The sequence below is a fragment of the Bombyx mori genome, chromosome 1 (genome assembly GCF_030269925.1).
Source record: "Bombyx mori chromosome 1, ASM3026992v2".
NCBI lineage: Eukaryota > Metazoa > Arthropoda > Insecta > Lepidoptera > Bombycidae > Bombyx > Bombyx mori.
Genome location: NC_085107.1, coordinates 16,908,775 through 16,929,850, shown reverse-complemented (window position 1 = coordinate 16,929,850; position 21,076 = coordinate 16,908,775). Strand labels below are relative to the sequence as shown.

General features: G+C 37.1%; 1 protein-coding gene across 11 annotated transcripts in view; it reads left to right on the top strand.

Annotated features, from left to right (window-relative positions):
• NGR-B2 (neuropeptide receptor B2) overlaps window positions 1-21,076 on the top strand; it is an 86,538-nt gene that overhangs the window by 60,623 nt on the left and 4,839 nt on the right. For 5 of the 11 annotated variants that reach the window (XM_038011019.2, XM_038010985.2, XM_038011071.2 and 2 more), the window contains exons 7-18: window positions 2,523-2,598; window positions 3,941-4,094; window positions 6,032-6,101; window positions 6,841-6,926; window positions 7,588-7,771; window positions 9,175-9,263; window positions 9,462-9,575; window positions 11,835-11,948; window positions 17,180-17,395; window positions 17,876-17,998; window positions 18,556-18,663; window positions 20,776-20,883. In XM_038011019.2, coding sequence (XP_037866947.1) covers window positions 2,523-2,598; window positions 3,941-4,094; window positions 6,032-6,101; window positions 6,841-6,926; window positions 7,588-7,771; window positions 9,175-9,263; window positions 9,462-9,575; window positions 11,835-11,948; window positions 17,180-17,395; window positions 17,876-17,998; window positions 18,556-18,663; window positions 20,776-20,883 — 1,442 coding nt within the window. 11 annotated transcript variants of the gene reach the window in all.

Below are 21,076 nucleotides of genomic sequence, written 5' to 3'. Positions count from 1 at the left end.
TCGTAACAAGAAAATTACGAAATAAAATGTAACGGCTCGTTGTCCAATTGTGTCCTACGAACAGTGTAAAGCGAAATAATAGGCAGGAGCTTATGTCTTCTATGTGATCCTAAATACAATTTGAAATGATTCTATGACTAGCTGTACCCGTCCGCTTCGCTGGGCATTTAAAATTAACATTATTATTTCTTACCCCCACAAAGATTCTCATCATTAACGCCCCCGTAACTGGTGTAGGGAGTCCAACACTCATATAAATATTAGCCTATCCATTAAGTACATGTATTTTCTACATGGATACCAAGTTTCAAGTCAATGGGATGCACGGTTCAGTAGTTATAACGGAACATACGTAAAAACCACTGTACATTTATATATTAGTATAGATATGCTGCTTAATATAAAAAAGTCAAAGGGATGCACGGTTCAGTAGTTATAACGGAACATCCGTAAAAACCGCTGTAGATTTATATATTAGTATAGATATGCTCATCTGCTGAATATAAAAAAATAATTTGACGAATGAGATCTTACGACAGGCAGTGATGTTACTATGCCTTTGCTAATCCCGGTGTTCATTTTAGTATGCTTTTATTAGTTTTATACATACGTTACTATGTAACGGAATCTTTGAACACGATATTGATCTCTTGAAAACGTCGGATCAACTTGAAATTTGGCATACTTATCAAGGGCCGATGACAAAAATTATTTTAAATATGTACATCGTATAATAAAAGTGAAACCCGCAAAATTATAATTTGCGTAATTACTGGTGGTAGGACCTGTTGTGAGTCCGCGCGGGTAGGTACCACCACCCTGCCTATTTCTGCCGTGAAGCAGTACGGCGATTTGGTTTGAAGGGCCGAGCAGCCTTTGTAACTATACTGAGACCTTACAACTTATATCTCAAGGTGGGTGGCGCATTTACGTTGTAGATGTCTATGGGCTCCAGTAACCACTTAACACCAGGTGGGCTGTGAGCTCGTCCACACATCTAAGCAATAAAATAATAATAAAAAAAAAAAAAAAATAATAATAATAATAATTTGCGTAATTACTGGTGGTAAGACCTCTTGTGAGTCCGCAAGGGTAGGTACCACCACCCTGCCTATTTGTGCCGTGAAGCAGTACGGCGATTTGGTTTGAAGGGCCGAGCAGCCGTTAATACTGTAAAAACTGAGACCCTAGAACTCATATATCAAGGTGAGTGGCGGCATTTACGTTGTAGATGTCTATGGGCTCCAGTAACCACTTACTTACCACCAGGTGGGCTGTGGGCTCGACCAACCATATCTATATATATATATATATATAAATGAATTGCTGTTCGTTAGTCTCGCTAAAACTCGAGAACGGCTGGACCGATTTGGCTGATTTTGATCTTGAATTATTTGTAGAAGTCCAGACGAAGTCTAAGAGGTAGATAAATATGAAAATGCTCAGAATTACATAAAAATAACAATTTGGTTTTTCCATTGATGTCGCCCCCGTCGGACGGATTCCTTTTATTTGTTTTAAGTTTATTTTATACAAAAGTTTAGGTGTTTTATTTCTTCATTAAATCACTACGAAGTCTACCGGGTCAGCTAGTAAGCAATAAAAAAATACCCATTATTTACTTTCGGCAGTCAAAACAACAAATTCATATAAGCGCCTTCATTTTTTCACTTAGCAATATTTGCCTGAATGTACATTAATGAAAAAATTATGATACATAATGCTACCTAAACTAAAAAAAAATAAAAAAAACCTAATAGATTAAAAAATAACTAAAAAACAAGCTTTTATAAAAAAATCAACTAAAAAATATAAAATAAATTTATTTAAAAAAAGCGTGGGCTGCTTTTTAAGATCTTTCCTGTCAAATATTTATGCCTATTGACACCATGCACAATGCACCTTGCACCATTGATTTTCTATAAAAGCGTGTTTTCAGTTGTTTTTTTTAATTATTCATTATATTCGCAGACTTGTTGAAGCAATTAAATACATTTATTAATAAAAACTGATCCTTATTTTATTTCTTGAATCTAAGAAGTATATTTTTTCTTATACTTTCGGGAATTGGAGAGATGTGGGTTTGCTCAGAAAAAAAAATACTTGATATAAGCCTGTTGCCATGGTGTAAAATCGCTTGAGAAAAATACTTACGTCGTAAAAGACGTTATAAGTGCGTTATAAATAACTAAATCCCTTCTCAGAGAATGCTTTGTATATTTCTTTTTTGTTATTCTTCTTTCAATAACACCATTCATTGAATGGTTTATTTCAAGATTTTCGTTATGATTCTTTTGAATATTATTTATAAACAAAGTTTTCGATCGTTTTGTGTCAAGCTTGTAAAGACGTATGATCTTTAGTGTTTTACTTTTATTGTGGGCTATGGGTTCTATTGTTTTTTCTAACCTGGTATTAATTAGATAAGTTTTAATTATTTCAATGAAGAAATCTTCTTACGTGAATACTTTTGTTCAAAATCGATTTTAGAAACATGTTCTTCGCGTTTTATAACATTTCAGCCGTACATTTGCGAAGGATCATATGTTCTACTTGAGTACGCTACATCAGCGATGTTTTTATGGATGTTCATGGAAGGTAAGTGATAAATTGCTATAGCATAATAGTCGGACCTATGAAAATTAAAGGCGGAATTAGCATGTTAAAATACTAAGTTTTTGTTAATACTGCAGTCAGAAAAAAACTTGTGTGCTTTCCAGGGTTTCTTTGCTGTTTGATTCTTGTCTCGCAAGTTGAACTTGTTCCGTCCGCTAACTTTAAATTAGCTAGAGATCTGCAGTTATATCAATGGCTTAAAAAAAAACACTTAGTACGTTCTTCTGTGGAAGGAAACATAATTAATTCTAGTGTTTGTGTAATTAACACAAGCTGTATATTTACTGTGCTTCACCTATTTATCCTCACTACAGAGCGCAATAAGTATACGATTTGGAACCTTAGTAGATACCGGACCGTGTGTGAAAGCATTATATTCACACTTCTTACCTGATAGTATATGTTTTGTGGAGGATAAATTTATAAAATAAAAACCATAATATTAATATGTCTCAAAGGAAAACAGCATGATATTGAACGATAAAAAGTATTAATGGAAGTTACCATAGTATTAAAAAACTCACTTTTTAAACTTATCATTCGACTGCTGTCTGTGGTACACGTGTATCATATTTTATCGTGGAACTTTTACACGTGCAGCGGTAATTATCAATGAACAGAGGAAATATTATGTTAAAAACTTGGATCGCGCTAACAATAGTTTCTAGATCATATTGCATATTATATACATATTATATAATAGTACTTCTGTGTTTCGAATCACGGTATTCGGACCGCTCCCTAGACCATCACATTTATTTTTGAGTAATTAAAATGATTTACATTATGATAAATTTTAATTTGAGAGTTTGTAAGTGTCTATCAAGTATACGACCGGGACGCATTGAATGCATTTTTGTTGGCTGTTAGAATACCATCCATCTCTTGACAACCACGAAACTTGGTCGATTTCTATCGACTTTTTTTATTGCTTAGATGAGTGGACGAGCTCACAGCCCACCTGGTGTTAAGTGGTTACTGGAACCCATAGACATCTACAACGTAAATGCGCCACCCACCTTGAGATATAAGTTCTAAAATCTCAGTATAGTTACAACGGCTGCCCTACCCTTCAGACCGAAACGCATTACTGCTTTATGGCAGAAATAGGCAGGGCGGTGGTAGTTAGCCGCGCGGAATCACAAGAGGTCCTACCGCCAGTAAAAAACTGTCCTGTTTAGCTTAAAGAGTTTTGTTAGATCCATCAGAAAGGGTTTTTTTTTTAAATACAATTGCAAACAATTACCAAATCATGTTACGATTTTATTAGGCAAAATAATTAGATATGTATTTGATTATTGTTGATTAAATTCACGAATTTTAGGTCTTTACCTACATAACGTAGTAGCTGCGAACAATTTGCGAGAACGTGTCCCCTACCAATGGTATTGTGTTTGGGCCTGGGGCGCTCCCGTTGTTATAACATCAATTTGGACTATATTAACAGCTCTTAAATATCGCGGTGAAAAAGTTCAAACGTGAGTATAATTTTGGAGGTTGTTTAGAAATTGCCTCGTTTGATTATTTAGAATTTACATTACCTTGTTTTGATCATTAACTTCAACGTAGCTCATAATAACGGAATTAATAGTTGTTCAAATACATTTACGCCCGGTTTCTCTAATCGATTAGCGATTGGTTTTGCCTAAGAGCATCACAGTTTTGTTCATGAGTTAAGCCAAAACCGTTCCTATAAAAGTTTCATCGACGTAAGCTAAACTACTGAGCTTTCTACTTCCCGATGGGAGGGTTACGGATAACGTTTAGTAAGTAGAATAAGCGGATTCTGAAGGGTAAAACTAAGGAGCAGCATCAGATTTAAAGTGTGGCAATTTATGGCGTTGTTTTTAAAATCCTTCCACTTGCTACTAGGGCGACACCTTAATTGGCTCTTTTTCGGCGGATACTTTTTAATAGACTAAGATGATTCTCCTTACGTCTAGCCTCCATGAACCAGACGTCAGTTTTTGTTCTATTTAAAAATAGAAACGTCAAACGAACTGTCAAAACTAAAAGATATAAAAAGTTTTTCTGCTTGAAATCAGCCAGTAATCTTGGTTTTGGTGGTTTTACATGTTAGCTTGCAATATTATAAATCTTGTGTTAAATTTTATATCGTGTAATAATGTAATAATAATGAATTTACTTTGAACGGGTATTGTATAGTATTTTGTTTTTTTTTGTCTTGCTTACATGAGCGGAAGAGCTCAAACCCACCTGGTCTTATGCCGTTATCGAAGCCCATAGACATCAAGAACATAAGACGTCCTAACTACTACTACTACTACTACTACTAATTATAATTTTTGCGGATTTGATTTTTACTACACGATGTTATACCTTAACCGTGGTAGTCAATCGTGAATATTAGTTACGTACGTATTTCATTAGAAAAAATGGTACCGGATTTGAACACCGATGCATCGTTTGATACGAATGTATCAGCCACTTTGTCCTTTAGGCCATGACGACTTCGCAATTTGATGATATTATATGATATATTAATTTTTAATATCATCAAATTGCTTGATAATATAGAAAGTTTTCGCTGAAAATTTATAATAATTACAGCATATTTTCTTTTAAATATTTATAGTTTATATATTTATACCTATAAAAAACTTAGAATAAAGTTTTACTAATTTATTTGATTTGCAAAAAAATCTATAGCATTTGGGGTACTTAAATTAAATTTACAGGATCGAATATATTTTGTAGGGTAGGAAATTAACAATGCAATTGAAGGCTTTGTTGGTAATATGCACATTGCGATATGTGTACCTTATATATTTACAAATAAGTTTTGTGGAAAGTGTACAGTCTCAGACCTGCGACCTCTAATCATTTTAAAAAGCACTGTAATTTGTAACTTAAGAAATAACAAAAATAAAACACTATTATGTAGGTACTTATTTTTGTTAATTGTACTGTCTCTCATATTAGAATTATTTTATTTGATTGCTTTTATTTTTAATAATGCGGTCAAAATGCTTCGTCCAGCTGATTTTAACTATACATTCAGTTGATGCAAAACATTATAGGAACGCTAGTTAAGATTTTTTTATTATTATTAAAAAAAACGGTTGGTACTTACTTGCAATAAAATTCGCTTATTATAGAAACCGGGCATTAGTTGATTCAAAGTTGATACGGTCTCGCAAAATTCTAGGAATACAATTTAAAATTTATCCCTGCAGAAGTTTTCAGATTTCCATACATCAGATTCATCCATCCGATTAAAATTTAACAAGTCTGAAACTTTAATGCCGTCGCGATAAAAATATTCCATGTATTTTAACATGCACGTCAGTTAATTGTCCTAGATTGAATTGTAGCTTTGAATTGTAACTTCAAAACTGTTTTAATGTCCGAGTCTTTTTGTTTTGTTTTATTTGAATGTAACTAAAATTTTCAGTTGTTGGTACGGATATAACTTCACCGGAATATATTGGATCGTACAAGGTCCACGTTTGATCGTTATCTTGGTGAGTGTCAGATTTTGTAGATACGTTTTTAAGCTATTGCATAGCTTTTATCGCGGGCCTTGAGCGCGGCGACCGAATCATGAAATTCCGTAACGAAAAAAACTTTACACCCCTCAGTCCGCCTACCATGCAGCTCGCGTTCAATACATTCACACGTTGCGCTTGTGTAGTGTTTGTGAATAAGCGCGTGGCGTGACGTCACACTGCATGCGCATCATGAAAAGTCTGCCCATTTCCTTCTCTCGCGGTCTAGCTTATGAGTGTGAAGGGGACAGTTAAGGTTTTGCTTTTATTCATGTTTTTATATAGCGTGGTCTTGTTTTATTATTGTTTTAATATTAAATTATTATTTTCTAATTATAATTGCATAAGTTGATAAAAAATGCTATGCAATAGCTTTACCGCGGCAGTTCCCGAGTGCCACACGTTTGTTTTTTTTATTTTATTTTATAATCCTTTCACCGTAGAAACACATACAGAAACAGAAGTTGAGAACCAATTCTAATCTAAGCGTATCTTAACTTTGTCAATCAAAATGATAGTGTTCATATCATCTTTCTAACTTGCACGTTTGAATTTAAATTAGACGCGTTTGAGTATCCTAGTTTTAAACAAGACAAACACTAACTAGTAGTGCTTCTGTTTTCAATATTAAAGTGCTTAATATGCTTGATGCTCATACAAAATGTACTGATGATCTATAACGAAATAAAAAAAAAACGTCTTTGTGTTCTTGCAGATCAACTTTGTATTTTTACTGAACATTCTAAGGGTTCTTATAATGAAACTCAGCAAATCTGCACGTCGCGAAATCGTTAAAGTCAGGTTCGTTAATTTCGCTTTCGTTAAATTGCATGCAAGTGGAGTTTAGGAGATTAATCAAAACTGTTTTGTAATTATGCAGTGTATTACAATCAATTAAATTGTATCGGATGAGATCTATACGATATTTTTAATGATAGTAAAATACTAATAATTGACTGATAAATTGTCAATCGATATTTGAGTCGACTATTATCAAAGGCGGCAATCTGACTTTTGGACAATGATTGGTAAATCAGAAAAACGAATTATTGACTTTGTATTCCATCGGCAGTCACAAAACTCTTCGGAACGACATCTTAGATAAATAACAGGTTAACTATTAACCTTTATTTAATGCAGGTTTTGAACCGTATTCTTTGAAGGAGATGATTATATTCAAATCAATCTGTATTGACATATCAATGAAAATTTTTTGTCCAAATGCACAGATTGCCACCTTTGATAATAGACGACTCATTTGTAAGGCGATATTACTCAACATTTCGATTGATTGGTGTTGGTTTTTTTTTTTTCGAATCTGTGTAAGTATTTCGAGGAAACATCGTGGGCTATTAAAAAAAAAAAAAAAAAATCGAGTTTTATAGATTTTTCTTAGCTGATGAATATTTTCGGAGGTAGTCCCGAGAGCATAACGTAGACTAATGTGACTTGTTTCTAACAGGAAAGCGGTGCGGGCGGCTCTGGTACTCTTACCTCTGCTAGGAATTACAAACATTATGAATATGTTCGAAGCTCCTCTGAGCTCTGATCCGATCCGGTTTGCCGTATGGAGTTACTTAACACATTTCTTAAGATCTTTTCAAGGCTTCTTCATCGCGCTAATATACTGTTTCTTAAACGGCGAGGTGAGCACGGTTCAGTATAAAGGATTGTGGTTCCTTTTTTTTGTATTATACAAATAAAATAGATCAGCGGTTTTTAGAACTGGTTTCTTAGAGCTCTTGCTTTAAGAACTAAAATGTGTGTAAATTTGTGTTAATTTTTTATCTCAAGATTTAATTCTTTATATTTATGTAGACGTCTATGGTTTCCGGTAGCTGCTTAACGCGAGATGGGACATAAGGTCATCCTGCTCATTTTAGATCAGAAGGAACATGTGATTGCGTAAACTACTTCGATAATTGACTTGGTGATTTTATGACGTTCAATTAAACATGAAACGATTAAAAATCATTAATTACATTACAAAATCGCGATTGGAACTAAATAAAATAAAAAAAATGGTCTATTTCTGTTTACCGTGTAAATTTTATGTTATCTATGTACCTATGCAATCATTTATTTATTTATTTATTTAGTGAAATCTAGTTATAACTTTAGATTTTGCTAATAAAGGTCATTGATAATTAATATATCGTCGATACATATTAAGTGCAATAAAGCTGATACGGTTGTTGCGAGCACCAAACCAACTGATTCTTTGATACCTCATTCCAAAATTTTGATTGAAATGGAAATTACACGTAATAGTTTGCGATAGCTTAAACATGTTACCTAAGTTTTTTTAAACGTTTTTTCTACGTGATTTTTAATTTACTTCTAATTGCATAATAATATTTGACAGAATGTATTTTCACAGGATGATTAGCAGTTTTTTTTTTAACCAAATAAATATTACTTAAATGTTTACATAATGTTCATCAGTAATAATTAGGTATAACAAAATATCTCATTTATGTGATATTTTATTCTCTTATATATATTTAGCTTCGTTGCTCGCCTGTAAATACTAATCGCTTTTAAATTATAAATGGTAAAATATATTTGAAAGAAATTTGCGGTTTATATTATGTACAGATATCGTTAAATTTAAGTTTTTGTATAGAGGGTCCTATGCCCAGCAGAGGATATCGAAAGGCTGACGATGAATTACTTGTAATTTAAAATGTACAGAAATTTCCATCAAATAGGTTTGTAAAATAAAATTAAGTAAATTTAAAAAATGGTTACAAAAGCATTCGTCGAGTAAGTTTAAAATTTAAAACGCATTTTTTATATTGCCCATTGCTAGTAGATATATTTCTAATCAATTGATTCTTTGAATTCAGCAATATTAGTGTTCAATAACTTGTTTCTACTGATCAATTAAGAATATACTTAGGCATATAGTATCACTTTCAAATATACATAATATGTATGTTATGTACAATAATATTATTATATGTCACTTAATGTGCAGTTTATGAAATATTATGTAAGACGTATTTTATCGATTTCGTGATGTGTCAAGTTTTTTTCTTTCTATTAGGTGAAGCAGTGCCTGTCGAAGGCATACACCAACTACATGGCGGAGAGGGCACTCCTGGTTCGGCAGAATGCCATTTGTGTACCATCTATGTAAGTTTTTTATTTTTACAAACCAGTAAGAATTAAAATCGATTTAAGGAGTTCTAACAACAGCAATGAAATACAGTGAAAGATAAACTGTAGTCGTATTAGGAAAAAAACTTTTTGTTCAAGTAGAGTCAATGAAAACAATAAATTTGCCAAAAATGTGCTGTTTTTAGAGAAAATACTTTAAGTATATTGTTATAGGGATGAAGAGCCAGCTAAAGAAAAAAAGGCAAGCTATCTGTCTTGCTGCTTCCCAAGCAAGACTGAAAAGCGAACAAGCAAAGACTACCGGGCTTGTGCTTTGGATTTAAACAAGTAAGTGAAATAAATAAAAGCATCTGAAGACAATATAGAGAAGAAAAAATGCAAAGAAAAAGTTGTGTTGTCTAAGAACAACAGTCCTGCCTAATTTGATCGTGAAGCAGTAATGCATTCCTCCTGTTCGAGACGTCGAACAGCTATCAATCGCCTTGTTTCTAAGGGTTGGTTTTTGAATACATTTTTTTTATTGCCCTTACAGGCAGACTAGCGTACGGCCCACCCTATGGTTAGTGGTTACCGTCGCCCATGGACTTCAGTAATGCCAGGGGTAGAGCCAAGCCGCTGCCTACCGCTAAATACTCTCCACAAGCCTCGTTTGAAGAAGCACATGTCATAGCGCTCGGGAAACACCGTGGTGGGAGCTTATTCCATAGCCGGATGGTACGTGGTAAAAAAGACCTCTGGAAACGCACTGGCTCCAGGTAGTTTGGATGAACTCTACTCCGGTGACGGGCGGGGCAATGGTAAAAGCGAGATGTCGGTATCATCTCGAACAATTCCTCAGAGCACTCCCCATGTTTTCATTCAGGTTTTGATATTTATGGACTCCCATAACCACATAATACTATGTGGGCAACTCGTTCACTTGGCTGAGCAGTATGACGATTCATCAACAACAACACAATGGCTACAACAGCTAGTTCTTACAGCCGAATTGTCTGATGTTTGGTTTGGGTGTAACGCCAGAGCTGTTTAAGTGTATATGAGTGTCAGAAATAGGACATCAGTAACGTTATGACGAAAATCTGTCTTGCGTTGTACCTTTTATCCAATGTAGAGCGGTTTACACACCTTGGCCATCGTTACCATAGTCAGCCTGATTAACAAAGCGGTTTGATGTAGATACAATATTTCGCGTACGTACGTACGTAAAAGGAAATCAGTACGAAGTCAATTTATTTAATTTTATTACACTTCATGTAAAATTAACATTGGCGGACTTAATGCTTAAGGCATTCTCTGCCAGTCAGTTAAAGGTAGTGCAGAGTAAATAGGGGTAGGTCCAATGAAATTTCTATTAAATTACAAATACATATATAAAGTATATATATATTTACATCATACTATCTTTTTGGCGTCAAGCACATCGTGCATCTTTACGACGTCCTCCAGTTCCCATTGCTTTTTTTAACATGTCTTAATGAATATTGCTTAGTTTTTCGATTGCCAGCTCCGTGAGATACGTCATTTTCCGATAATTTTATTTTTCGCGATATTCTTGTACTTTTACAATAAAAAATAATAAAAAATCTATAGCAAATAACATTTATTACTTTTACAGTGTGTTAGTTTAATACATAAATATAAAACAATTTAAAGTATAAAAAGCTTATTCGAAGTGGTCTCCATTGGCTGTAATAGTCTTTTAAACGTGTTGTTAAGGGGCTTCACTACTTTCTCAGAAATGGTATCTTGATACACTTGTGTCGATGTTTTGATACCTTTTTCACAAAAGTATGGCTCAGTCACTCCTTCATAGCTAATACCCCACCAAACCATCACTGAAGTCGGATAGTGCCCACGCTGCACTCTGTCGACTAATTGGGAAGCTTCCTTAGAGCTTTGAGCATAAATACGGTCATTTTGTTTGTTAAAATGTTGCCCAATTGTAAAAAAATTCTCATCCGTAAACAAAATTTTTCTATGACCTCCCTTTGCGTACCGCTTCAGTAGTTGTTTCGATTTTACCACCCTATTCTCTTTTAAATTATCAGTTAGGAAATGACCAGTACGTCTCTTATAGGCTGCAAGTCCTGAGTCATCTTTTAAAATACGCGACATGGTTCTAGGTGATATAAATCTTTTGCTTTCGGACAGGATTTCTTCGAATTCTTTCCCTTACTGCTTTGACCACCTTTTTCGTACGAACACTACATGGACGGCCAGATCTTTTTCTGTTACAAACAGAGGAGGTCTCATTGCACCTATTAATAGCCCAAAAATTGCATTTGGCTCCATACCTACTTTGTGTAATGCAATCACAGCGATTCGGTTCTCTTTATCACCCCGCTCCATTTTAATATCGCAAAATATGGTACATTGTATTGGCGCCAAAATGAGAATACTCAATGAGCAATCATATAAAAATGACAGATTCCAAATTCAAATGTAATATTTTGTTTATTTTTAATTGTAACAGTATTTATGGCCAGACTAAGTATATATATATATACATATATTATAACATCAATCGCTTCGTTTAAGCGGCGAGTCTATTTGACTAAATTGTGGTAAGGAAGTATATTGTTATAGGGATGAAGAGCCAGCTAAAGAAAAAAAGGCAAGCTGTCTGTCTTTCTGCTTCCCAAGCAAGACTGAAAAGCGAACAAGCAAAGACTATCGGGCTGGTGCTTTGGATTTCAACAAGTAAGTGATATAAATAAAAGCATCTGAAGACAATATAGAGAAGAAAAAATGCAAAGAAAAAGTTGTGTTGTCTAAGAACAACAGTCCTGCCTAATTTGATCGTGAAGCAGTAATGCATTCCTGTTCGAGACGTCGAATAGCTATCAATCGCCTTGTTTCTTGTTTAATATAATACCTACACAACTATATATATATGTCGGCTCACGTCAGGGATGGCTGAGCACTCGTAGTCGATTGAACTCAGTTTAGTCAATAAAATTTTTCAATAATAATTATTGAAACTCAACACACACAACTTTCACAATGACAGGGTAAACCGACAGTTTCGTTGCACATACCGACAGACCGACTGACTGACTGACAGAGACTCACTCACTGAGACGGACAGAATTACTGTCTGACACGGAATTGCCACGACTCTGTCCACGTACCGCCATTTTATACTGTGGCGTTACGGAGTCTACCCTTCATTTTGTGATATTTATCAAAATAACATTTCATCATTTAAAATAATAATCAAAACCACCGTCTTAATATTACTAAAAGTCGTTATCCACGACACGGCCATTCTGACATGTCACACGTCCCTGTGTGACGCTCCTGCAAGGAAAACAACCTTCTGCAATATCTAACAGGTTTCGTCTCGGCCACTCCTGATACATTCATACATGAGGATTGGGATTCGTTTCATTACAAACCATAACGTTAGCTTTCAACAAGATCTTTAACAGACTATGTTAACCTGTGTGAGTAGATAACTTAATTACCCAACTATTAGTGACACACTATACAACTGAAAAATTTCATTAATGCTCAATAAGCATTAGAAACCCGAGTTATTACAAAACAACTCAATCTGAGCAGTATTTCATCAGTATTATGTATCAACCACAAACTATCGTTACAATTACTTCCATCTAGTGAGAGTAACTCATGCCACCTATATCGAGTGACGATAACCCAATTCAAGTGCCATCTCCATCGAGTAGCTCTTGACTACTTATTGCCTCCATTCGGCAAATAAGTGGGACCTCCATCCGGTACCCAACTTCAACACAAAACACTAATGCCTCCATCCGGCACGCAAGTGGAACTTCCATCCAGTACCCACTTCAACCATAAAACACATCGCAATGCCTCCATCCGGCAATAAAACGAACACCTAAATCGAGCGAGGTGTTCAATTACCAGTCATAAATAACACTGAATACTGTTATTTACTAATCACACAAAATAGGACAACAAAATCCTTACTTTAATCAGTCAGTTGTATCGTGGTCGTTTGATCCTACATCTTCTACATCACTAGTGTCAACAAAATCGTATAGAACGCTCCTGGCCTGGCTGCCGGCGCAGCTAGTGGCATTGCCACTCACATTATCATTAAAACAAATGATAAAACCAATACACATCACTTCACAATATAGAGTCAAGGTCATTAGTAGACCAACACAACAATAGTCTCCATTGAGACCCAGGTCTCCGCTGTACCAATCGATGGAGATACTCTCACCTCACTGATCAGTCTCGTCAGTAGCACTACTTAGAGGCAACCTTATGTAATCATAGGTTCCATTACCAGTTAAAGCAATCTGTCTTCATTTCAACAAAATTCAACATCGAATTTTACTAAATTTCCAATGTTCTGGTCTCGTCAAAGTTAATCTCTTACTTTCAGTATCATTTTAAGTAAAAACCTTTTGGGATATGGCACGCGAACTATAAAGAATTCGAAGGGGCTCGCCTCTGTTATTCTTATGGTAGAACAATTTAAAAAAAAACAAAAGGTGTGCAATTCACACGTGGTAGAAGTGAAACCTTCCAAAATTAAAATACAATTATCCTAAACGTCTTAAGTAAATGTAAAATTTTGTCATTAGTAAATAATTGTAAGGTAGCGCCCTCTGTGAATTGATATTTTAATTTCACGTATAATCTTAAATTAAAATTCACTACAAGAGCTTTCATACACATGTTAGTATTAAAAAAATCTCACAGATGGCGCTGTATTAAATAGTATGTTGTATATTTCTGTCTCATTCTTTGCTGGCTTCATCCTACACATTTTTGTATTTGTGTCCCTTACCTGTCGTTTTTTTTTTTTTTTTTTTTTTTTTTTTCGTTGCATCCGGTTTGAAATCACAACGATTCTAAAGAAGTTTTCACTTCAAAAGATGTACGGCTTCTAGCACTTCTTGTCAAGAACAATTCCATGAGCTCATCGCGAGCTTGGTCATCAATAACGCAAGTCTGGGCTTCAAATAAGGACACTAGATTTAAGAGTTCTATTTCGCTGAATGCTCAATCTCACTGAACCGATTAAAACAACTATCAGGTAGTACATGACATACAATAGGTAAGCAATAAACCATCGCATAGGATTTGTTCCGTAAAGTTTTGAGTCAAAACAACAGAAACCTTTTATGAGAACCATCGTATAAAATTGCTGAATTATGAAGCTACTACTAATAGATTTCTTGACAAGAGAGCATTCGGCACCCGAATCCAAATAAAAATAATACGACTCACCAGATTGTTTTTATTTACCAAAATTGCCCGATATTACGCAGCTACCGGCACGTCGCTCCGCTCGGCCGGTGAATAGTTGACCCATCGAGCGCCGACAGACGGCGTTTGCGTCCCATATCTCGTATTGGCTGCAGAAATCACGTGTTGATTGCGACATGGTCTTCCTGATTGTACATGTCCTCGTGTGATGGTTAACCTACAATCAAAAACATCCACGAGAACACTTGTTCCGCTCGATCACTCCTGACTACACTTTACGACTTATCGGAAACTTTAAAGTCATCAAAGCTTTAAACTGTTTTAATACCATTTTAACCAAATCAAACAATAGGGTATACAAAGTTCACTATTCAGCAGCCAGAGCACGTACCACAGTCGTTCATCAAACTTCGAATTTACTCTGTACAAATCAGGCATAGCTTACAGGAACTCAGATCAAAAAAAAACTTCCGAGTAAAAATATCTAACGCCACGGCTCTCCAGCCGACCAGCAATCGCAATTGCCCTCATGATGCGCATCCACAGCGTGGATCGCCCGTGTGCATCACCCGCTGACTACACACGATGGTCTTTACAGACCCCGACCTCCGCCAGAGCCAAACGCGCACCGCGCACCCACGGACTACTTGAGTTGCCTCAAGAGACACCGATTTCTACCGGGCTACGACTACGTAATAGCTACTGGTACGGTCGAACATAATACGGCCGATAGACTATCCTTACTCGAGTTTCACCACAATCTAAGCTTGCTCTTCATCATTATCATTTACATCAACCTCGACTGGTATGTGACCTGCTGGCATTTTTCTTAGCCTATCATGTGGGTATTTGTAAGTACGTTTTAAAGCTTTCAATGTGTAACGGTCACCATCCAATACTTCAACTACTTTAAACGGCCCTTTAAACTTCGTATCTAATTTCGTTTGATTACGCTCTCCGTTTTAATGTGTGGACGAGCTCACAGCCCACCTTGTGTTAAGTGGTTACTAGAACCCATAGACATCCACAGCGTAAACGCACCACACACCTTGAGATAGAAGTTCTAAGGTCTCAGTATAGTTATTACCGCTGTCCCACCCTTCAAACCGAAATGCACCACTGCTTCACGGCAGAAATAGGCAGGGTGATGGTACCCGTGCGGTCGACGGCACTATACGGAGCACCCGTCTGGTGCCACGCTCTTACCCACGAGAACGTCGCCGTGCTGCGGCATCGCAGTCAGTCATTCAAGGATACCTCACAGTCTCCTACGAGGCGGCGCGCCCTAGCGCAAGTGCAGCCGGAGCGCGGAGGCTCCAATCTCGGCAGTCCGTGCTGGAGGCGTGGTTTCGTCGTTTGGCGGACCCGTCGGCCGGCCTCCGTACCGTCGAGGCGATCTGCCCGGTTCTCGCGGACTGGGTGGGCCGCGAACGCGGAAGTCTCACCTCCGGCTACCTGTGCAGACTCACAAGACATTTTACCACCATGCAAACTTCTTACCGCAACAAATCTTACCAGCCACCACGCAAACTACAATTTTACGGGTTCCACCTCTCCTACACGATGTTACTCCCACACTGAGGAAGCCAACCGCGAACACTTGTCAAGCACGCACAAGCACGCACTTCACCGGAAAAACCTGCATCCACCAGCGGAACCCGAACGCCGCCGCATCGCCAGACACGAACGCACCGGACGTCTTATCTTACAGGTCACGACGGCTTCAGATTTGTCAATTTTTCTTCCCCACGGAAACTTGCTTGCTTTCTTGTTTGCTTGCTTGCTGGAGCCCGAAGTCATCGAACGTGTAGTGTTATTGGTATTGAATCTAGTATATTCTAAAATTTCAGCGACAATTCACAGTCTCATGTCCTGGTTTACTGCACTAGTGCCATGTAACTAGCAGAAGTCAGCCGCTTAAAATAACTCTTGTCGGAACTACCCACTCGTCATTGAGATTTGCACTTGCCTTAATTTCTTGCAATAGCTTGTTACGTGTTGTATTTCCGCTAGTAAATGCCATGTGATGAAGTCGACAGTCAAACTGGGCAACATGAGCCAGAACGTAAGATGTGACGATTTCTTCGTGGTCAGATCTTCCATCGAGGTAACAGAGACGTTATTACACGACTTACGTATGCTGCATTCACGCTCTTGTGGCGTACCACTACTAGTATTCTGATCTGCATCATGTTTTTTTTGCTGTACTTCGAACATGTTCAAACACGTCACGCCAGTGAGAGTAGAGTCCTGATCTCACTTCTGATGTCGGCTCACGTCAGGGATGGCTGAGCACTCGTAGTCGATTGAACTCAGTTTAGTCAATAAAATTTTTCAATAATAATTATTGAAACTCAACACACACAACTTTCACAATGACAGGGTAAACCGACAGTTTCGTTGCACATACCGACAGACCGACTGACTGACTGACAGAGACTCACTCACTGAGACGGACAGAATTACTGTCTGACACGGAATTGCCACGACTCTGTCCACGTACCGCCATTTTATACTGTGGCGTTACGGAGTCTACCCTTCATTTTGTGATATTTATCAAAATAACATTTCATCATTTAAAATAATAATCAAAACCACCGTCTTAATATTACTAAAAGTCGTTATCCACGACATATATATATATATATATATATTTTTATAACATCAATCGCTTCGTTTAAGCGGCGAAGTCCATTTGACTAAATTGTTTATTATTACGACAGCACGGCCCGCGCGCGTCGTCTCGAATTGCACATGGTGAGCAATTCCCAATTGCCTACTCCACTACAATCGCCATGTCCTGCTGTGGTTCGTAGACAGATGGAATTGCAGGAGCTCAAACAATCCACTCCGCTAATTCCCCGTCGGCATATCGTGTCGGCCCCGAAGAGGGCCGTAAGGATTCCGTTTGATGACGACGATGAGGCCGTCACTAAGGAGTAAGTTTGTTTTGAATACATTATTTATGAATCCGTGTGTAGTTTTCCTTCATATTTATGGATGTGCAGTTGTGTATGCGCAGAAGAGTCGATGACCTACGTCCCGAGTGACGCGTCACCGAAATCAATTCAAGTCTTGAAATGGAAGTCTGAATTTCATTGTATTAATAGTTTATATGCAGATCGGAACGTACAATGGTTTTATAGCAGGAATAATGATCCACCTATTTATTACCTGTGCAGTCCCTTGTATTAAACCATGTGATTGCAACAGTTTAACTAATTGGATCCATCAGTATTTTGTGGAAAACCTAAACTAGAATTATACTATGAACTAAATCAGGCGAATTATTCTATTCTCTAGTTTATAGGTAGCGTTATGAGGTAAGCTACCGATATTTGAATGTTTATATCAGCGGAAATAAGCTAAATCAACTGTTCGAAACGTTATGATTGTATGTTAATTACCATTTATGATAGGCCCTTCTCGTGCTACGCTGATACTCTTGAAATGGCCGAACTGGGTGCGGTAAGCCCCTGGGTTTACAGGCGACGATGCTCGCCACCAGAGATGGGGATATTCGATACCTGCAGCTTGACGCGGTAAGTTCGGATATTTTTTGTCAAAAAGATAACATCAAAGATTTTAAATAATTTCATGATTAAACATTATACTTGCACGATTTATACGTATTTCTAACTTACATTGATATAGGTTAAGTTAAAAAAATATTACACATTTACGGCATCCAAGATAAAATTCCGTCTTGGGTTTCGGACACTGATATCGAGCAAGTATACCAGAGATTGCAAAGTATGATATAAAAAGACTCCGACCGATCTAATCAGAATACCGCGGTAAAGTAGTCAGGGTGACCAACAACTAAACCAACGTGGCGATTAAGGTAGGAGTTATCCAATTTAATGCATATTACGGAATTCCAAAGTTTTCCAATCGTAAGGAACGCGTGAGTACGTATGTATATTAATATTAGAAGCGATGTTATTGGTTCAATAATGAAGTGAACATACAATTATTAAAATATATTATAATTTAAAGGCATATTTTCTTAAGGTCTAGTTTCGTAGAATTACTCCTTGGTATGTCATTTCCTATTCAAGATTTAAATAACCTAAATTTTGTATTTTCATTGATTTAGCGGCTCGTGCGATGAGCAGCCTCCTATTCATATTGAGAGGTGTATATACGCAACTAGGGCTATCGTACCGAGCTCACCCTATGTGGCTGACACTGATGCTCGTGAAGTGTAAGTAAATTCAGCATTTACTATTACGTACTATTCGTACGAATAAACTAATTTAAAGGCGAACCTCACTTTGAGTGATTTACACAATTTGTAGTGTATTTTTTCAAATTCAAATTCAAATTTGAAGTGCGGTTGGCCAACTTTGAATTTTATCTAGTCTTCTTTAATCTACTTTTGTGACCGTTCGAGCTCTTGTCAGGTTGCTCTTAGATTCGATTATGGCTTACTGTTTCCCATTACCTATAATTTACAGCACTGTAATACATTTCACGGAAATTTCTTTTTTTTTGATTAGTTTATGCAATTTCGTATTGAGTTCGTATGAAAAGCTATCTATACAACGTAGGTAACATTTAGTGACTTTAATTTCATGATGTATAAAATGTTGCGGGAAAAAATATTTTGCTTTAATCTAATTTTAAGCCAGTCACACATACTTTACTATACTAGCATATAGGATCTTAGAACATTTTTTTATTTATATTTTTATTATGCAATATTGGATATTACTAGCAAGACTTGCTAATGGATAATATCCAAATTAGGCCGTTAGCAAGAATACTATGAACACTTACTAAATGAAGTACACCCGCACGAAGATCCTGCCCCCCTTGAACCTGTTTGCGAACCATTACCGGAAATAGATTCGCATGAAGTGAAACTTGCATTGGCTAGCATGAAGAACCGAAAAGCTGCAGAGCCAGACGAGATACCAGCTGATCTATGGAAACGACTCAGTCCCATGGCGGTTAACTGGCTAACTAAACTGTTTACCTAATACTATCTTAGTAACCACGGAAACCCCAAAATCGTGTCGCAAAAGCTATTTACTGCCATTCTACAAAAACAAGGGGTATGTAGCCCAATGTGAAAACTACAGTGGCACAAAATTGACCCCACACGCTCTAAAAATCAGGGAGTGGATCATAAATAAGGCGCCGGTCTTCTATTACAAATGTATCCCAAAACCATTTTGGCTTTACATCGCCTAGGTCAACCACTGATGCTATTCAGACAGTCAGAATCCTGATGGAAAAACACAGAATAAACAGAACAGATTTACATCTTGCCTTTATCGACCTCAAAAAGGTCTTTGACAGAGTGCCCCGCAAACTCGTGTGGCAGGCCTTTAGAGCGCAAAAATTACCGGATATATATTAATAATTCAAGATATCTACAGCGGCATTAGTACACAAGTCAAAACACCAGCAGGATTAAGTAACGCGGTCAAGGTCAAGGTCCATCAGGGATCGGCTTTAAGCTCTTTTTTATTTAACCTAATAATGGACTATCTAACAAACCATGTTCCAGCACCTTTACCGTGAACCATACTGTATGCCGACGATATAGTACTGGCGACAAATACTGTAAAAGACCTGCAAGAAAATTTAAATACGTAGACACACCCTTTAGAGAAGAACGGACTTCGGGTGAGCAGAAATAAGACGGAGTACATGAAATGCCCCTTTAGTGGAAATGCAACTCCTGAAACCATATGTATTGGATCAACACCTATCCCCACTTTGAACAAGTTTAAATGTCAGAGATCTATGCTCACGCCAGATGCCAATGTGGAGGCCGATTTTGCGCACCGTGTAAATGTAGCGTGGCAGAAATGGCGGTCGCTGACAGGAGCTCTGTATGCACATAAAAACAAAGAGTAAAGTATACAAGACAGCCGTCAGGTCAGCCTTACTGCACGGTTCCGAATGCTGGACAGTCAAGAAAACGCATGAACAGATGGCACATGTTAACGAAAAGAAGATGTTGCACTGGGCGGGCGGGGTGACCAGGATGGACAGAGTTCGGAATGAATACATACGTGGGAGCTTTAAAGACGCATCAATCACAGACAAAATGACGGAAAATCGCCTTAAGTGGTATGGCCATATCATGAGACGGGACGAAGGCCATGTATTGAAAATTGCATTAAGCGTTCCAGAGAAAAAGAGTTAGAGACCGCCCGCCATCGACCTGGTAGTCAAACATCGAAAGAGACCTTAAGAAAGCCCAATTGTTAAAGCCAACTACCCAGGGCAGATCAACCTCCTTCGTATGTCATTTCCTATTCAAGATTTAAATAACCTAAATTTTGTATTTTCATTGATTTAGCGGCTCGTGCGATGAGCAGTCTCCTGTTCATATTGGGGGCTATATACACGCAACTAGGGTTATCGTACCGAGCTCACCCTATGTGGCTGACACTGATGCTCGTGAAGTGTAAGTAAATTCAGCATTTAGTATTACGTACTATTCGTACGAATAAATTAATCTAAAGGCGAACCTCACTTTGAGTGATTTACACAATTTGTAGTGTATTTTTGCAAATTCAAATTCAAATTTGAAGTGCGGTTGGCCAACTTTGAATTTTATCTAGTCTTCTTTAATCTACTTTTGTGACCGTTCGAGCTCT